Below are 14790 nucleotides of genomic sequence, written 5' to 3'. Positions count from 1 at the left end.
GCTAATAAAGCTCTAGAAAGGTAACCATGGCTGGTGATTCGTTTGCCACTGAAGCATCCAGGGCATGGCCGCAGTGGTGGCCAGCCACAAGCACCGCTGCTTAACTAACAGGGTCTCTCTGTGTAGCCCTGGCTCTCCTGGAACTTGCTCTGTAGACCAGCCTGGCCTCAGACTCAGAGATCTGCCTGCTCCCACCTCCCAAGTGCTGGGATTAAAGGCATGTGGCACCACCACCACCTCACCCCCTAGCCAAAAAAAAAAAAAAAAAAAAAAAAAAAAGTACTTTTAATTATGGATATGTCTATATGGGAGTAGTACAAATAAACACAGATGTCTGAGGAAACTTGGTAGTCAGCCTCAGGAGGAGTTAAGTGGCCAAATAAGGGACCAGACCTTGGTGGCTAGCTTTAGGAATGCAGTCTAACGATTTTTATTTATTTATTTTGGTTTTTCGAGACAGGGTCTCTCTGTGTAGTTTTGGTGCCTGTCCTGGATCTTGCTCCATAGCCCAAGCTGGCCTCGAACTCAAGAGATCCACCTGGCTCTGCCTCCCGAGTGCTGGGATTCGCCTGGCTAATGGTTTTTAGAAAGGCAGAGGGAATGAATGGGGCAGATGTGCAAGGACCGCCAGAGCCACGTGCTCCAGTGGGCTAGGGTCCCCTCAGCGCAGGCTCTTCGGGAACTCACTCTGTAGACCGGATCGGTCTTGAACTCAGAGAGATCTGCAAGCACTTCCCCGCTTTTCTACGGCCTCCACCCTCGCAGCCCTCCTCCATTTTCTTTTCCCAAGTTAGCAACTGTCTACCATAAACCTTGGTCATCTGACAGCCTCCCTGGAGCACAAACTCTGAGCCAAGGAATGGGCTGGCTCCCCAAGTGTCCCGGCAACCAGCACCAAGCCTGGCTGCGTTGCGGCCCAAGTGACCAGTGAGGCCATTTCACTTCCCGGGTTTTCCAACAACCCTCGGGAGACGCGACGGCCTCCGTCCGGCCCGACGGCCTCCTTCCTCGGCATCTGCAGAAGACCAGAGGTCTCGGGACGCAGCAGCTGCTCAGTTCCGCGCAGGAAGTACGGCCAAGCCAACAAAGAAAGCCACCTAGCCCGTTTCCGCAGCCGCAGGCCCGAGGGAGGGAGACGCCCGGTCTAGGGGCGGCCAAGGCCATCGGCGCCCATCGCAGGACGGGCTCCGGGGAAGGCGCGGTGGCCCGTGTGCGAGCGCGTGCACGGCCGCAACGGTGACCACAGCCTATTGGGAAAATGCACGTCAGCGTGAACCGGGGGGGAAACACGGGGCGTCTATGAGCCCGGCTGGGCTGTCGCCCCCTAAACAGCGCGGCACGACGCATGCAACATGGCTGCGGCGCCAGCGCGGCAAAAAGCAACGCCAGAAAATGGCGCCGGGGGGTGGGGTGGGGTGGGGTGGAGGCGTCGCCAGCTTGGCGCCCCCGGGGCGGCGGGAAGAGGGGCCAAGGCCACTCCAGAGGGCCTCAAGAGCCTCCCCGCTGACGCCCGACCAAGACAACACGGAGGGCGGCTATTGTGTCTGCACACGGCCGGCCGCCAGCGCCGTTGGAGCTCGGAATGCTGGGGGAAAAAGGTCTATTCTCTAAACAGAATGCGCTACGCAGACTGCGCATCCTCGTCCTAGTGGGCCGGCCAACCCTGGTACGTCGCCCCGGAGGCTCGCCCCGCCCCCCAGCGCACGTTCTAGCGCTGGCGGCGCGAGAACGGTACGCCCGTTGCGTACTCTGCCTGGTTTGGGTGGGCCGCCAAGGGCGCCCCCGCTGCGTCACTGACGTAGAGCTCTTCCTAGAATGTGGGTAGCGCTGCGCCGAGCCCTCGGGCTCCTCCAGACGCTGTTTACGTAGCGTCTCGGCCGTGCGTAGCGTTAAGTGGGAGCAGGCAGGGTCTCCGCGGCCGCCGCCATTTTGTGCTAGTCGCCGGGCAGGAAGGGAGACGCCTCAGCCGCGGCACCGCCCGGTTTGAGCGTGACCAGGCCTCCCCCCCAACCGTACTAACCACCCCGATTCTCTGTGGTTTTGCTCCCGTCTCCGACGAGAGAGGCGGCGACGGTGGCGTCTGCGACGGGAGACAGCGCGTCGGAGCGAGAGAGCGCCGCGCCTGCCGCCGCCCCAACAGCGGAGGCGCCGCCGCCCTCGGTCGTCTCGAGACCGGAGCCGCAGGCCCTTCCTAGCTCGGTCATCCGTGCCCCGCTCCCAGATCTCTATCCGTTTGGGACCATGCGCGGAGGCGGCTTTGGGGACCGGGACCGGGACCGGGACCGTGGAGGGTAAGGGAAGGAGCGGGAGGGGGGGCGGGGTAGCCCGCGGCCGGCTCGCCCCGGACAATGGCGGCCGTGCGCCGGCCTCTGGCTCGGGCGGCCGCCTCCGCCGACCGCCGGCGGGGCGCGGAGGTAGCAGGCCAGCCTCGTCCGCCTCGCGTGGCCCGCCTCGCTCGTCCTTTGGCCCCCGCAAAGCCGCAGCGTCTGTCCGGGAAGAACCCGGAGGCCCCAGTCCAGGAAAAGCGATCTCGAGATGACGATTTTCCTTTCCGTTACGTCTCCAGCCGTCCCTTTCGAGGGGCTGGCGTCGAGAAGGCCTTTTCTGAGTCCAAACCAGATTTTAACTCCCCTTGCGGTCATATTTTTTGTTAATTCGAAAACACGTTGGGATGGGAAGTGCTGGAGTTGCTTTTTAAAAGATCGAAGTTGGGAGAGCTAGACAGGGCCCGTGACGTTTCATGTTTATTTTTTGCCTTTTAAAGATCCAGTTACGCTGCAGCATTTACTTTTAAGGCCTAAGCTAGGGAATTTTGTTTTTACATTTTTGCAGGACTGAAAAGACCTGGCTTTATATTTCTTGAAGAGTGTTTCAGAGTTTTGTTAGTTGACTGATTTACAAGTGGGGGTGGAGTGGCCAACTCAGAAGACATTGAGCTGACAAAGTCTGGGGCCCTCTGAAACTGATGGGTGTACTTGGCTGTATATAGTTTTCTGTTGTGTTGGTTCAGCAGTGGTATTAATAAAATTACCCCAATTCTGCCTACTGAAGATAGATATCCAATGAATCCCAGTAAAATTTCTTGCCATAAATCTTGTCTGGGTGCCTTAGTCTGCCCCAGTTGACCTAGAATGCACCATATTTCAGTGTCCCAAACTCTGGGATAGCAAGTGTCGGCCACCACACCAGGCTCAGCAGAAGGGGATTTGAGGCTGTAGGTTTTGTCCCACTTCTCCCTGACTGGCTGGTCTTGAAATTCTTCAAAGTAGCTACTATTGAATTGTCTCTGACTGTGTAGTCTTTTACGAGGAATAGGAAATGAGATTTTAAAATGCCCCATTTGAAGCTGGGCGGTGGTAGTGCACGCCTTTAATCCCAGCACTCTGGAGGCAGAGGCAGCTGGATCTCTGTGAGTTCGAGGCCTGCTTGGGCTACAGAGTGAGTTCCAGGAAAGGCTCCAAAGCTACACAGAGAAACCCTCTCTCGAAAAGCCAAAAAAAAAAAAAAAAAATTTGCATTTGAGTAGCAAATAAAGCTCTGTACTTTGACATAGAGTAAGGCAGATAAGGGTGATACTTGGATTGTTCCAGGAATAATTAGCTTCTAGTTTCATACATTTTGGGTTTAGCAAGTGGCCATATCTATTCTTGTTTGGCTTACCTGTTTGTTGTAAAAGACATGAAAAACAAGACTTAATTTTAAATCTATCTGAAGGGGGTTTTGTTTTGATTAAGGATCTCATAGTCTAGATTGACCTTGAACTCTGTTCTTGCCACTACCTTTTCAAGTGCTAAGATTACACCTGTTCAGTACCATATATAGCTTTGAATTTTATTAAACAAACAAGAAAAGCCTTAACCTACATACTGATGGTTTCTTCTTGTAACTCGGTATTATTTGGGCCTGGTATTACCACCAGGAGACTGAGGCAGGAGGATTGTTGTGAGTTTCTGGGGCCATGTGGCTATAGGTTAAATGAGGTTCTGCCTCAAAACAAGAGTAGTACTATTAGGGAAAGAAAAAGGGGATATAAAGTAAAATATATAGTTATAAGATGAAGGCTAGAGAGGAAAGGATTACAACTTTTTAAAAAATATTATGTGTACAGTGATCTGTCTGTATGTATACCTGCACTCCAGAAGAGGGCACCATATTTCATGATAGATGGTTGTCAACCACTATGTGGGTGCTGGGAATAGAACTTAGGACCTCTGGAAGAGCAGTCAGTGCTCTTAACCTCTAAACCATCTCTCCAGCACCTACAACTCCTTATTTTGGTTCTTTTGAATAGAACACTAGTTCCTGATGTCCCAGTAGTTTGCAGATTAGCTGAGAAGTACTTGCCCCAGCAAGTTGGGGGAAGTTGGCCAAGAAGCTGTTGTAGATTTGAGGGGCTTGCTTAAAGTATGTACGTTTTCTTCGAGTCCACAATCTTGCTCTTGCAGGTAAAAGAGTATCTTCTTCGTTCCGAGGGCAGGAACCTGTTTAGGTTTTAGTCCATGCAGAGTCTCTAGTCCCACTTAAACCACACTGGGTATGTAGTTGGTAGCCAGCAGTTTTGCCAGCTGGATAGAGCTAGTGGTAATGCTGTTCTCTGCATAGAAAACTAGGGGGCAGAGAAGTAAAGTGTGCTCCCAGATTACATAGTAAGTTTCAGAATTAGAATTCAAGCTGGGTGGTGGTGGCAGCATGCCTTTAATCCAAGCACTGGGGAGACAGAGCCAGGCAGATCTCTGAATTCAAGGCCAGCCTGGTCTACAAATCGAGTTCTAGGACAGGCTCCAAAGCCACACATAGAAACCCTGTCTGGAAAAACCAAAAAAAAAAAAAAAAAATTAGAATTCAAGCCTTGTGAGGTTCCAGAATCTCTTGAGATGATAAGATGAATGGTCTTTCTAAAGGGCTTTCCGGAAGCTACCACTTCCTGTGCTTTCCTTTCTCATGAGATGGATACTTATGCATCAACATTTTCTGGTGTCTCTAGGTTTGGAGCAAGAGGTGGTAGTGGCCTTCCCCCGAAGAAGTTTGGTAATCCTGGGGAGCGTTTACGTAAGAAGAAGTGGGATTTGAGTGAACTCCCCAAGTTTGAGAAGAATTTCTATGTGGAACACCCAGAAGTAGCCAGATTGACTCCGGTAAGGGGGTGGGGGAATGAGAGGGTTTAAAAGGGGTTAATCTGAGTGCTTCATATTTTGCTTTATATTAGGTCATAGCTTTTTCATGTGTTGTAGAGTGTTTTGTGTTTTAGGTAGTCGTCCGTCCTGGTCCATCGTTGTCCCCTCCCCCAGGATTTCTCTGTGACAGCCCTAGCCGCGCTTTTCTAGACCAGGCTGGCCTCAACCTCACGGATCTGTCTGCCTCTGCCTCCTCCCAAGTTCTGAGATTAAAGGCGTTTACCCACTATGCCCGGCCATGTGTTGTGCTGTTTCTTCAAAACAGGGTTTCTCTGTGTAGCCCTGGCTGTCCTGGAACTTACTCTGTAGATCAGGCTGGCCCCAAGCTCAGAGATCCACCTGCCTCTGCCTCCTAAACCATGGGATTAAAGGTGGTTGTCACCACCATCCAGCTTGATTTATTTTTTATTTTCCTTTCCCTTTTTGGTTTTTCAAGACAGGGTTTCTCTGTGTAGCTTTGGAACCTGTCCTGGAACTCGCTCTGAAATCAGGCTGGCCTCGATTTCAGAGATCCACCTGGCTCTGCCTCACGAGTGCTGAGATTAAAGGTGTGCGCTACGCCACCATGTCCGGCTGTTTTAATTTGTTTGTTTGTTTTAAGATTTATTTATTTATTTAGGTATATGAATAATGTCTTCATGCATGCCAGAAGAGAGCATCATATCACATTATAGATGATTATGAGCCCCCATGTGGGTAACTGGGAATTGAACTCAGAACCTCTGGGAGAGCAGCCAGTGCTCTTAACCACTGAGCCATTTCTTTACCCCCTGTTTTAATGTTTTTTAAGTAATGTTGTTGTTGTTTTTGAGATAAGGTCTTGATTTGTAGCCCTAGCCAGCCTGGAACCTGCTATGTAGCCAAACACTGGCCTCAGACTCAAGAGATCCACCTGCATCTGAGTGCCGGGCTTAAAGAAGGACACCACCACGCCTGGCTTGCCTTTGTCATTTGTTTTAATTTTTTTTTTTTTTTTTTTTTTTTGGTTTTTTTCGAGACAGGGTTTCTCTGTGTAGTTTTGCACCTTTCCTGGGACTCACTTGGTAGCCCAGGCTGGCCTCGAACTCACAGAGATCCGCCTGCCTCTGCCTCCCGAGTGCTGGGATTAAAGGCGTGCGCCACCACCGCCCGGCCTTGTTTTAATTTTTATGTGATAAAACTATTCTGTTTGTGGCATGGTCTCATTATGTAATTCTAGGCTGGCCTTTAACCTGATATCTGGCTACTTCACCTCTGGATGCCAGGGTTATAGGCATGGGCAGGCACATCAGATTTATGATATTCTCTCTTTGATCAAACCCTGAGTTTTGTCCAAGAAGGCAAGTTCTTCTCAACCATTGAGCTAATTTTCTTTTAGCAGTGCTGAGTTCAAACCTAGCACCATATGCATGTAAAGCTTAAACTTTACTATGGAGCTACACCCTCATAAAATTAGTTTTTAAAATAAATTAACATTGTGTGTTTGTGTGCTTTTAACCACTTGATAGTGTATTCTACTCAGAAATGATTGCTTGTCCAGAAAAGCTCTGTAATGGAAAGAGCATTTGGGCCCAAGTTCTCTTCCTCATTGTAGTTTTAGGTAGAAGTGAACTGTTTGTAGTAGACTGTCTCACTAAGTAACCCTGACTAGTCTGGAAGTGTTTTGTAGATAAGGTTAGCTTTGAACTTGGGCTGATCCTTCTACCTGCTCCATTGGGATTACAAAGCACCTGGCCTGGCTAGGACTTACTTTTGAGAGGTTGTTCAAAAACCTGTGGAAACTGGAGCTCTTTAGTCAAGTGCATCACAAACTTGAATTCATGTCAAAAGTATTAGTATTTTCCATTGTGATAATAAAACTTAAATTGAGAAGAACTTTTATTGTCTTCTTTTTCCACCCTGTAGTATGAAGTTGATGAGCTACGTCGAAAGAAAGAGATTACTGTGAGAGGGGGAGATGTTTGTCCAAAACCTGTCTTTGCCTTCCATCATGCTAACTTCCCACGTGAGTGTTTTTTAATCCTACATTAAGTGGTAGGTTGCTTAAAGGTTTTTTTTTTTTTTTTGGTTTTTCGAGACAGGGTTTCTCTGTGTAGCTTTGCGCCTTTCCTGGGACTCACTTGGTAGCCCTGGCTGGCTTCGAACTCACAGAGATCCACCTGGCTTTGCCTCCCGAGTGCTGGGATTAAAGACGTGCGCCACCACCGCCCGGCAGCTTAAAGGTTTTGAAAGGCTCAGAATTTTGTTAAAAAGACAAATAGAAACCTTTCAGAAAGAAAAGATAATGGCTCATGCCTTTAATCCTTAGCACCTGGCAGGCAGAAGCAGGCAGATCTCTGAGTTTGGGATTAGCCTGGTCTACAGGGTGAGTTCCAGGATAGCCAGGACTACACAGAGAAAAGGGGGGGAGGAATAGTAATTTAGTGTCAGATGGCTCAGTGGGTACGTAAGTTTAGCCGTGGAAGGTCTCCTCTGACCTTCACAAACTCACTCTGGCATATCATGCTTGCACACACAAAATATTAAAGTTCAAAAAAAATTTAAATAAGGGAACCCATGGCTGATATGTAGAACTGAATGGTATTGTAAAATAAAATTTAAAAAAAATTTTTTTTTTTTTTAATTTTTCATGACATAGTCTCACTATGTAGATCAGGCTGGCTCTGTCTCCCAAGTGCTGGGATTAAAGTCGGGCACCACTACCACCTGGCTTTAAATACTAATTTTATGTGAATTTCAAATTTTTTAGAAGCATGATGACTACTAGTATTAATAATACTATTTTTGTTTTGTTTTTTGAGACAGGGTTTCTCTGTGTAGCTCTGGCTGTCCTGAAACTAGCTCTATAGACCAAGCTGGCCTCGAACTCACAGAGATCCACCTTCCACCTGCCTCCCCAGTGCTGGGATTAAAAGCATGCACCATCACCGCCTGGCTACTGTTTTTGTTTTTTAAAGATTATTTGTGTGGGGTGAGGTTCCTGAGGAGGTCAAAAGAGGACATCAGATTTCCTAAAGTTGGAATTACAAGCAGTTGTGATCCTGAGATGGGTATTGGATACCAAACTTGAGCCCTCTGTAAGAACAGCAAGCACTCTTAAACAGCTGAGCATCTTCTCAGCTTTGGTTTTTTTGGTTTTTCGAGACAGGATTTCTCTGTGTAATGGTCCTGGCTGTCCTGGAACTCGCTCTGTAGACCAGGTTGAACTGGAACTCAACAGAGATTCACCTGCCTCTGCCTCCCGAGTGCTGGGATTAAAGTTGTGCACCACGACTACCACCCAGCTTCTGCATTGTTTCTAATGCCAAAACTTGTGGTATTTTGCCCCTGTATTTTACAAGGCAGCAGAATATTGCTTCTAGGATATAGTATAAACTTTGGGAACAGTCAGTGACTCGGGCCTGTGCTGTTAGGTGTGTTAGGATAGTAGTTCTCAAAGATGGTAGTGGACTGGAGAGGTTGGGTTTCAAGTTCTTGATAAATTTGTCTTGTCTTCAGTAACCGCTACTTCTTAAGACCTCATGTGTGCCCTTAGTTTACCTAATAAAAGTAGTAATGCATTTCCATTTCTTTCAGAATATGTAATGGATGTGCTGATGGATCAGCATTTTACAGAACCAACTCCCATTCAGTGCCAGGGATTTCCTTTGGCTCTTAGTGGCCGTGATATGGTTGGCATTGCACAGACTGGCTCTGGGAAGACATTGGCGGTAGGTACCAAGTCTTTGACATTGTAGTAACTTATTTTGTTATCCTAGTTGTCTTAGATTTTTCTCAGGTTTTCCCCACCCCTGTCCTGAGACTGGGTTTCTCTGTGTAGTCTCTGCTGTTCTGGAACTGGCTCTGTAGACCAGGGTGGCCTCCAACCAGAGAACTGCCTGCCTCTGCTGCCTCCCATGTACTGGGATTAAAGTTATGTGCCACCATGCTCAGCTCACATTTTCTCAGTTCTTAAATTTAAATCTAAAAATACTATGTGCAATCCTGGAATGATGGGGCACCCCTTTAATCCCAGCACTAGGGAGGCCGAAGCAGGCACATGGACCTCTGTGTTGGAGGCCGGTTTGGTCTATGCAGTGAGTCATATAGTGAGGCAGTGTCTCAAGGCCAAAAAGTAAAATACGTGTGGTATTTCAGCTGTGTGTTTTCATTGTACTTGAGTGTGGGAATGTGTTCTGTTTTTCCTCACTTTCTAGTAGGGCATTGTTTATTACTGATTTTAATTGGAACCCATTGAGATTATAGCTTGAGTTTGTATAACATTGTTCATTCTCATTCCTCCTCAGTATTTGCTGCCTGCGATTGTTCATATAAACCACCAGCCATACTTGGAAAGAGGAGATGGCCCAATTGTAAGTGTGTTACAATCTGTAATTTTTAAGAATAACTACTTCAAATGATAGTTGAGTTTTAGGCACTGTGTGTAAAACCCAATTTAATTCTTTTTTAAAAATGTTTATGGGGATTTTGCCTGCATATGTGTCTGCATGTGTGTTGCCATAGAGGCCAGAAGAGGGTATTTAATCCCCTGGAACTGGAGTTACAGTTGTTACCTACAACACGGTTGTTAGGAATTAAACCCAAGTCTTCTGGAAAGGGGGCCACTGCTCTTAGTCATTCCAGTTCCTTCCCTAATTTAATTCTTAACCTTTTTCTCCTGTCTTATTTGGAATTAAATGACTTACCCAAAGTTACACCAAAATGAAATGACTGAATTTGAGGCATTCTTCCTCTTTTGTTTGTGGTCCTGGGTATCTTGTTTGTGTGTGATAGGCATATATCCCACCACTGAGCTCTACCTCCCTGAACCTAGTCTTTGAACCAGTCTTTGCAACAAATTCAAGTACAAGTCTTTGTTTTAGGGTTTGTTTTTTAGTACTGGGGGGTTGAATTTAGGGCCCGATGTATGCTAGGTAAGTATTCAACCACTGGGCTATATCAAGAGCTCTTAAACACAATTCTGAATTACTCATTTTTATTAGTTTTGGTTATTTTTCTGTAGGGAATAAATTCAGGGGTCAACTTGTTAGGGTCAGTTCTACCCACCATGTGGGTCTCAGGATCAGGTTGTCAAACTTAGGGGCAAGCCTTTTTACTATTTACTTGGCTGGCTTGGATCATCTTTCCTCTGCCTCCTGTGCTGGGATTAAAAACGTGCACCACCACCCCCCCCATAGAAGCATCTTACCTGACAGTGCTCTTAACTTCTGAGCCATGTCTCCAGCCCTCCCCCACTTTTTAAGTAATTTTTTTTTAAAAAAAATTATGTGCATTGGTGTTTTGCCTGCATGAATGTCTGTGAATAAGGGTGTTGGATCCTCCGGAACTTGAGTTCCAGGCAGTTGTGGGCTGTCATGTGGGTTCTGGGAATTGAACCAGGGTCCTCTGGGAGAGCAGCCAATGTTCTTAACCACTGAGCCATCTCTCCAAGCTCACCTTTTATCTGTATTTGCTGCTGATATTTATGGTTTTCTTGTTTGGATTCCACACACACACACACACACACACACACACACACACACACACCCTGTTTCTCTGTAACAGTTCTGGCTGTCCCGGAACTTGCTTTGTGGACCAGGCTGGCCTCAATCTCACTCAGAGATCCGCCTGCCTCTGCCTCCTGAGTGCTGGGATTAAAGACGTGTGCTACCACCACCTGACACATGGTTATTTTGTTTTGTTTTGTTTTGTTTTTTGAGTCAGGGTTTCTCTGTGTAGCTTTGGATGGAGCCTGTCATGGAACTTGCTCTGTAGACCAGGTTGGCCTCGAACTCACAGAGATCTGGCTGCCTCTGCCTCCCAAGTGCTGGGATTAAAGGCATGTGCCGCCGCTACCACCTGGCCAACATGGATATTTTTTAAGCCAATTGTTCATCATGTGAGGTTAAACGTTGGTCATGCAAAACTGGGTGTGATAGTGTGTGTCTTCAATCCTAGCCCTAGTAGATAGAAACAGAATCAGAAAGAACTTCAGGGTCATCTTCAGCTACATAGTTAAGGGCCGGAGAATCTATATAAGACCCTTTATTTATTTGTTTATTCATTCATTCATTCATTCATTCATTCATTCATGTATTTATTTGAATGACATAATACAACCTAAGGGGGTCATTTATACTTCACCTAATCATAATGCATCAGAGTAACCCAAGTGGAGAGGGTGTTGGTATCATTTCCATTTCTAAATGGTAAATTATATATTTTTCATTTTGAGCTCCATTGCTCAAATAACTTGAGATGTGCTAAATTAGACAATAAGAGGAAAATGAGACTTCCTGGTGGTTCTTTGGGTTGTTTGGGTATTTTTATTAAACTTGGGGTGGCTTTCTCACTTTCACTTGCTGCCCCTCCCCTTGTTTCAGTGTCTAGTGCTGGCTCCTACTAGAGAACTTGCTCAGCAGGTGCAGCAGGTGGCTGATGATTATGGAAAGTGTTCTAGGTTGAAGAGTACATGCATTTATGGAGGTGCTCCTAAAGGTCCTCAAATTCGAGACTTGGAAAGAGGTAAGAAAAACTTTTTCATGCTTGCTAATTTCTGTAAATGAAATTGAACAAAACGGGTTCTTGTGAGAAAATTCAGTATTTTAATAGTGTAGAAATTCTTGGGGTGCAGTTCAATTAGCTACTTTGTTGGAGGCAATCTTGTGGCTAGAGCTTAATCTACTCTTTGTGAAGTTCTCTTTGCATCATGCTTTCCAGATACTGTTAAGTTTAGCAACTGCTGTAACATTGAATACAGCCACCAGGGCTGGTACCTCCTAGTTTCCGTGTACTGAGGTCTGGATACTTCATATCTAAAGCTTCTTCGTGGGCTAGATCTTTGATTTAATTTTGCTTTCCAGGTGTTGAAATCTGCATAGCCACTCCCGGGCGCCTGATAGATTTCCTGGAATCGGGAAAGACAAACCTTCGCCGATGTACTTACCTTGTGTTGGATGAGGCTGACCGAATGCTTGATATGGGCTTCGAGCCGCAGATCCGTAAAATTGTTGACCAAATCCGGGTTCGTAAAGCTGATGCTTCTTTGTTCTATTTATACCTGTTTGACTGTGTAGAGTCCCTTAATCTAAAGGAAACCTTCATTTCCTGATAGCCTGACCGGCAGACACTGATGTGGAGTGCAACTTGGCCAAAGGAAGTAAGGCAGCTTGCAGAGGACTTCCTGCGTGATTACACCCAGATCAATGTGGGCAATCTGGAGTTGAGTGCCAACCACAACATCTTGCAGATTGTGGATGTCTGTATGGAAAGTGAAAAAGATCACAAGTATGAAAGGAGACTTCGTTATCCTGTTTTTAAGTTTGGTTTATTTCTGAGACAAGGCTGAACTAGATATCCTAAGGTTGCCCTCAGACTCCTGATCCCTCCTTCCTTAGCCTTCAGAATGCTAGAATTACAAGCTAAGTCACTATACCATAGCTGAAAAGGCCAGGATTTTTTTGAGATTGAAACATTCTTTGGGTGTCATTCATTGGAGCATTGAAGTTAAATGCATGATCTTGGATTGTTGGATTTGAATCCAGGCTTTTGTTTAATGGCAGCTGTATAATTTTAAGGCAGGTTTAAGATTTGCTTCTCATGGCCTCCATTGTCATTTTCAGATAGGTAGAATGTCAGTGCATCAGGCCTGCCGGAAGCAAGTGGGAATTGGTGGCAATCAGTTTTGTTCATGGATCCTTGGCAGGCTTGGAACTTGAGGTGTAACAGAAGATTAGACTTAATTCCTGCCTCCCGTGTGCTGGGATTTAAGGCATATGCCTCCTCCACACTTCGTTAAGGTCTTGCTGGGGATTGAATCCAGGGCATCATGCATGCAGGAAAATAGTATAACAGCCAGAGTTAGTTTGTCTTGTTTGTGTTCATGCACTGTGCTCATAAAGGTAAGGAAATAGTTCAGATCCCCTGGTACTGGAATTACAGGTGGTTGTGAGTCACTCATAGTGGATGCCCAGAGCTAGATTCAGTCCCCTCTGTAAGAGCAAAGACTTAAATACAGATGTATGTGCTTATTAAAGTATCTCTCAACAGGCTGGGTGTGATGGCAGGTGCTTTTAATCCCAGCACTCAGGAGACAGTTTGAGGCCAGCCTGCCTGGTCTACAGAGTGAGTTTCAGGACAGAGCTATACAGAGGAACCATGTCCCCTGCAAAACAAAAAACAAAAAAGTTAGTTTTTTGTTTTGTTTTGTTTTGTTTCCTTTTTGGAGGAAAATATTCTTGTTGTGTAGTTGAGGTTGACCCTTGAATTCTTCATCCTGCTTCAGCCTCCTGAGGGATACTGGGATTGTAGGCATGTGCCACCACACTCTAAGCTTTGGGAGTTAATAGCATCTGTGTGGTTGATGGAAGAACTTTACTGTGTGAGACTGCATTGTTGGTCTTCTTTTCAGATTGATCCAACTGATGGAGGAAATTATGGCAGAAAAGGAAAATAAGACTATAATATTTGTGGAGACAAAGAGACGCTGTGATGACCTCACTCGAAGGATGCGCAGAGATGGGTGAGTACAGCACCTTGATAGCTGTATACCAGCAGATCACAACCTGTGGGTCATGGCAGGGTTGGCGGGGCCGGGCAAGCCTCTCACAGTAGTCCTACGTCAGATGTCCTGCATATCCGATAGTTTTTTTTGAAATTTATTATATATATAGTGTTCTCCCTACATGTGTGCTGCATGCCCGAAGAGGGCACCAGATCTCATGGATGGTTGTGAGCCACCATGTGGTTGCTGGGAACCAAACTCAGGACCCCTGGAAAGAACAGTCAGTGCTCTTAACTGCTCCACCATCTCTCCAGCCCCGCATATCAGATATTTACATTATAATTCATAACAGTACCAAAATTACAGTTAATGAAGTAGCAACAAAATAATTTTATGGATAGGGGTCACCACAGGAACTGTATTAGGGTTGCCGCATTAGGAAGGTTGAGAACCACTGCTGTGCTAAGGCTGGTGCATGTGTGTATGCTATTTTAGCCTGATGTATAATTGTGTGGATGCATAAACGAGCAGTCTTTTATTATGTAGCTTAAAGAACTTGATCAAAATTATGTACTAATACTTTTGTAAACATTTCTAATATACAATATTCTTCTGATAGTTGGCCAGCTATGTGTATCCATGGAGACAAGAGTCAACCAGAAAGAGATTGGGTACTTAATGGTAAGAATAAGACTAAGCATTTTCTTTTGAGATAGGATCTCACTATGTAGATCAGACTGGCCTTGAACTCAGAACTATCCACCTGCCTCTGCCTCCTAGGTGTTGCTGGGCCTAGCACAACAATACAGTTTTTTGACACCTGTCCTGCCTCTCCCCCTTCCCCATTTTATAATGAATAGATTACTGGGGCTTTGTACACCAAACAGTGGGTTCAGTGATTTCTACACAAAAACGAGTGTAGACAGGACTGCAAACATGGCTTGATTGCATTCCCAGAAAGGTTTGTTTGCAGAAACAAGTGTTGTACTCAATTTTATTTGGAGATGAAAGTCTACCCAGCCCTGTTCTAGTTAACCGAACCCTGGGCATTTTGAGTACATCTCCAGAGTTCTTTAAAGTTTGTAATAATATAAATAAAAATAAAACTTTTCAAATAAAAAGGGCTAGAGAGGTGGCCCAGCCTTAAGAGCACAC

At 46.1% G+C, this 14790-nt stretch overlaps 1 protein-coding gene across 2 annotated transcripts in view; it reads left to right on the top strand.

Moving 5' to 3' along the window:
- Positions 1-1800: 1800 nt before the first annotated feature.
- Positions 1801-14790, top strand: part of Ddx17 (DEAD-box helicase 17) — a 21717-nt gene continuing 8727 nt past the window's right edge. For both annotated transcript variants that reach the window (XM_028871151.2, XM_028871152.2), the window contains exons 1-10: positions 1801-2291; positions 4985-5135; positions 7059-7158; positions 8730-8863; positions 9440-9505; positions 11516-11657; positions 11996-12156; positions 12247-12419; positions 13543-13653; positions 14255-14316. In XM_028871151.2, coding sequence (XP_028726984.1) covers positions 2242-2291; positions 4985-5135; positions 7059-7158; positions 8730-8863; positions 9440-9505; positions 11516-11657; positions 11996-12156; positions 12247-12419; positions 13543-13653; positions 14255-14316 — 1150 coding nt within the window. In that variant the 5' untranslated portion in view covers positions 1801-2241. The remainder of the gene's footprint in view (positions 2292-4984; positions 5136-7058; positions 7159-8729; positions 8864-9439; positions 9506-11515; positions 11658-11995; positions 12157-12246; positions 12420-13542; positions 13654-14254; positions 14317-14790) is intronic.

This window comes from Peromyscus leucopus, chromosome 20, assembly GCF_004664715.2.
Source record: "Peromyscus leucopus breed LL Stock chromosome 20, UCI_PerLeu_2.1, whole genome shotgun sequence".
NCBI lineage: Eukaryota > Metazoa > Chordata > Mammalia > Rodentia > Cricetidae > Peromyscus > Peromyscus leucopus.
This window is presented reverse-complemented; position numbering and strand designations above follow the sequence as displayed.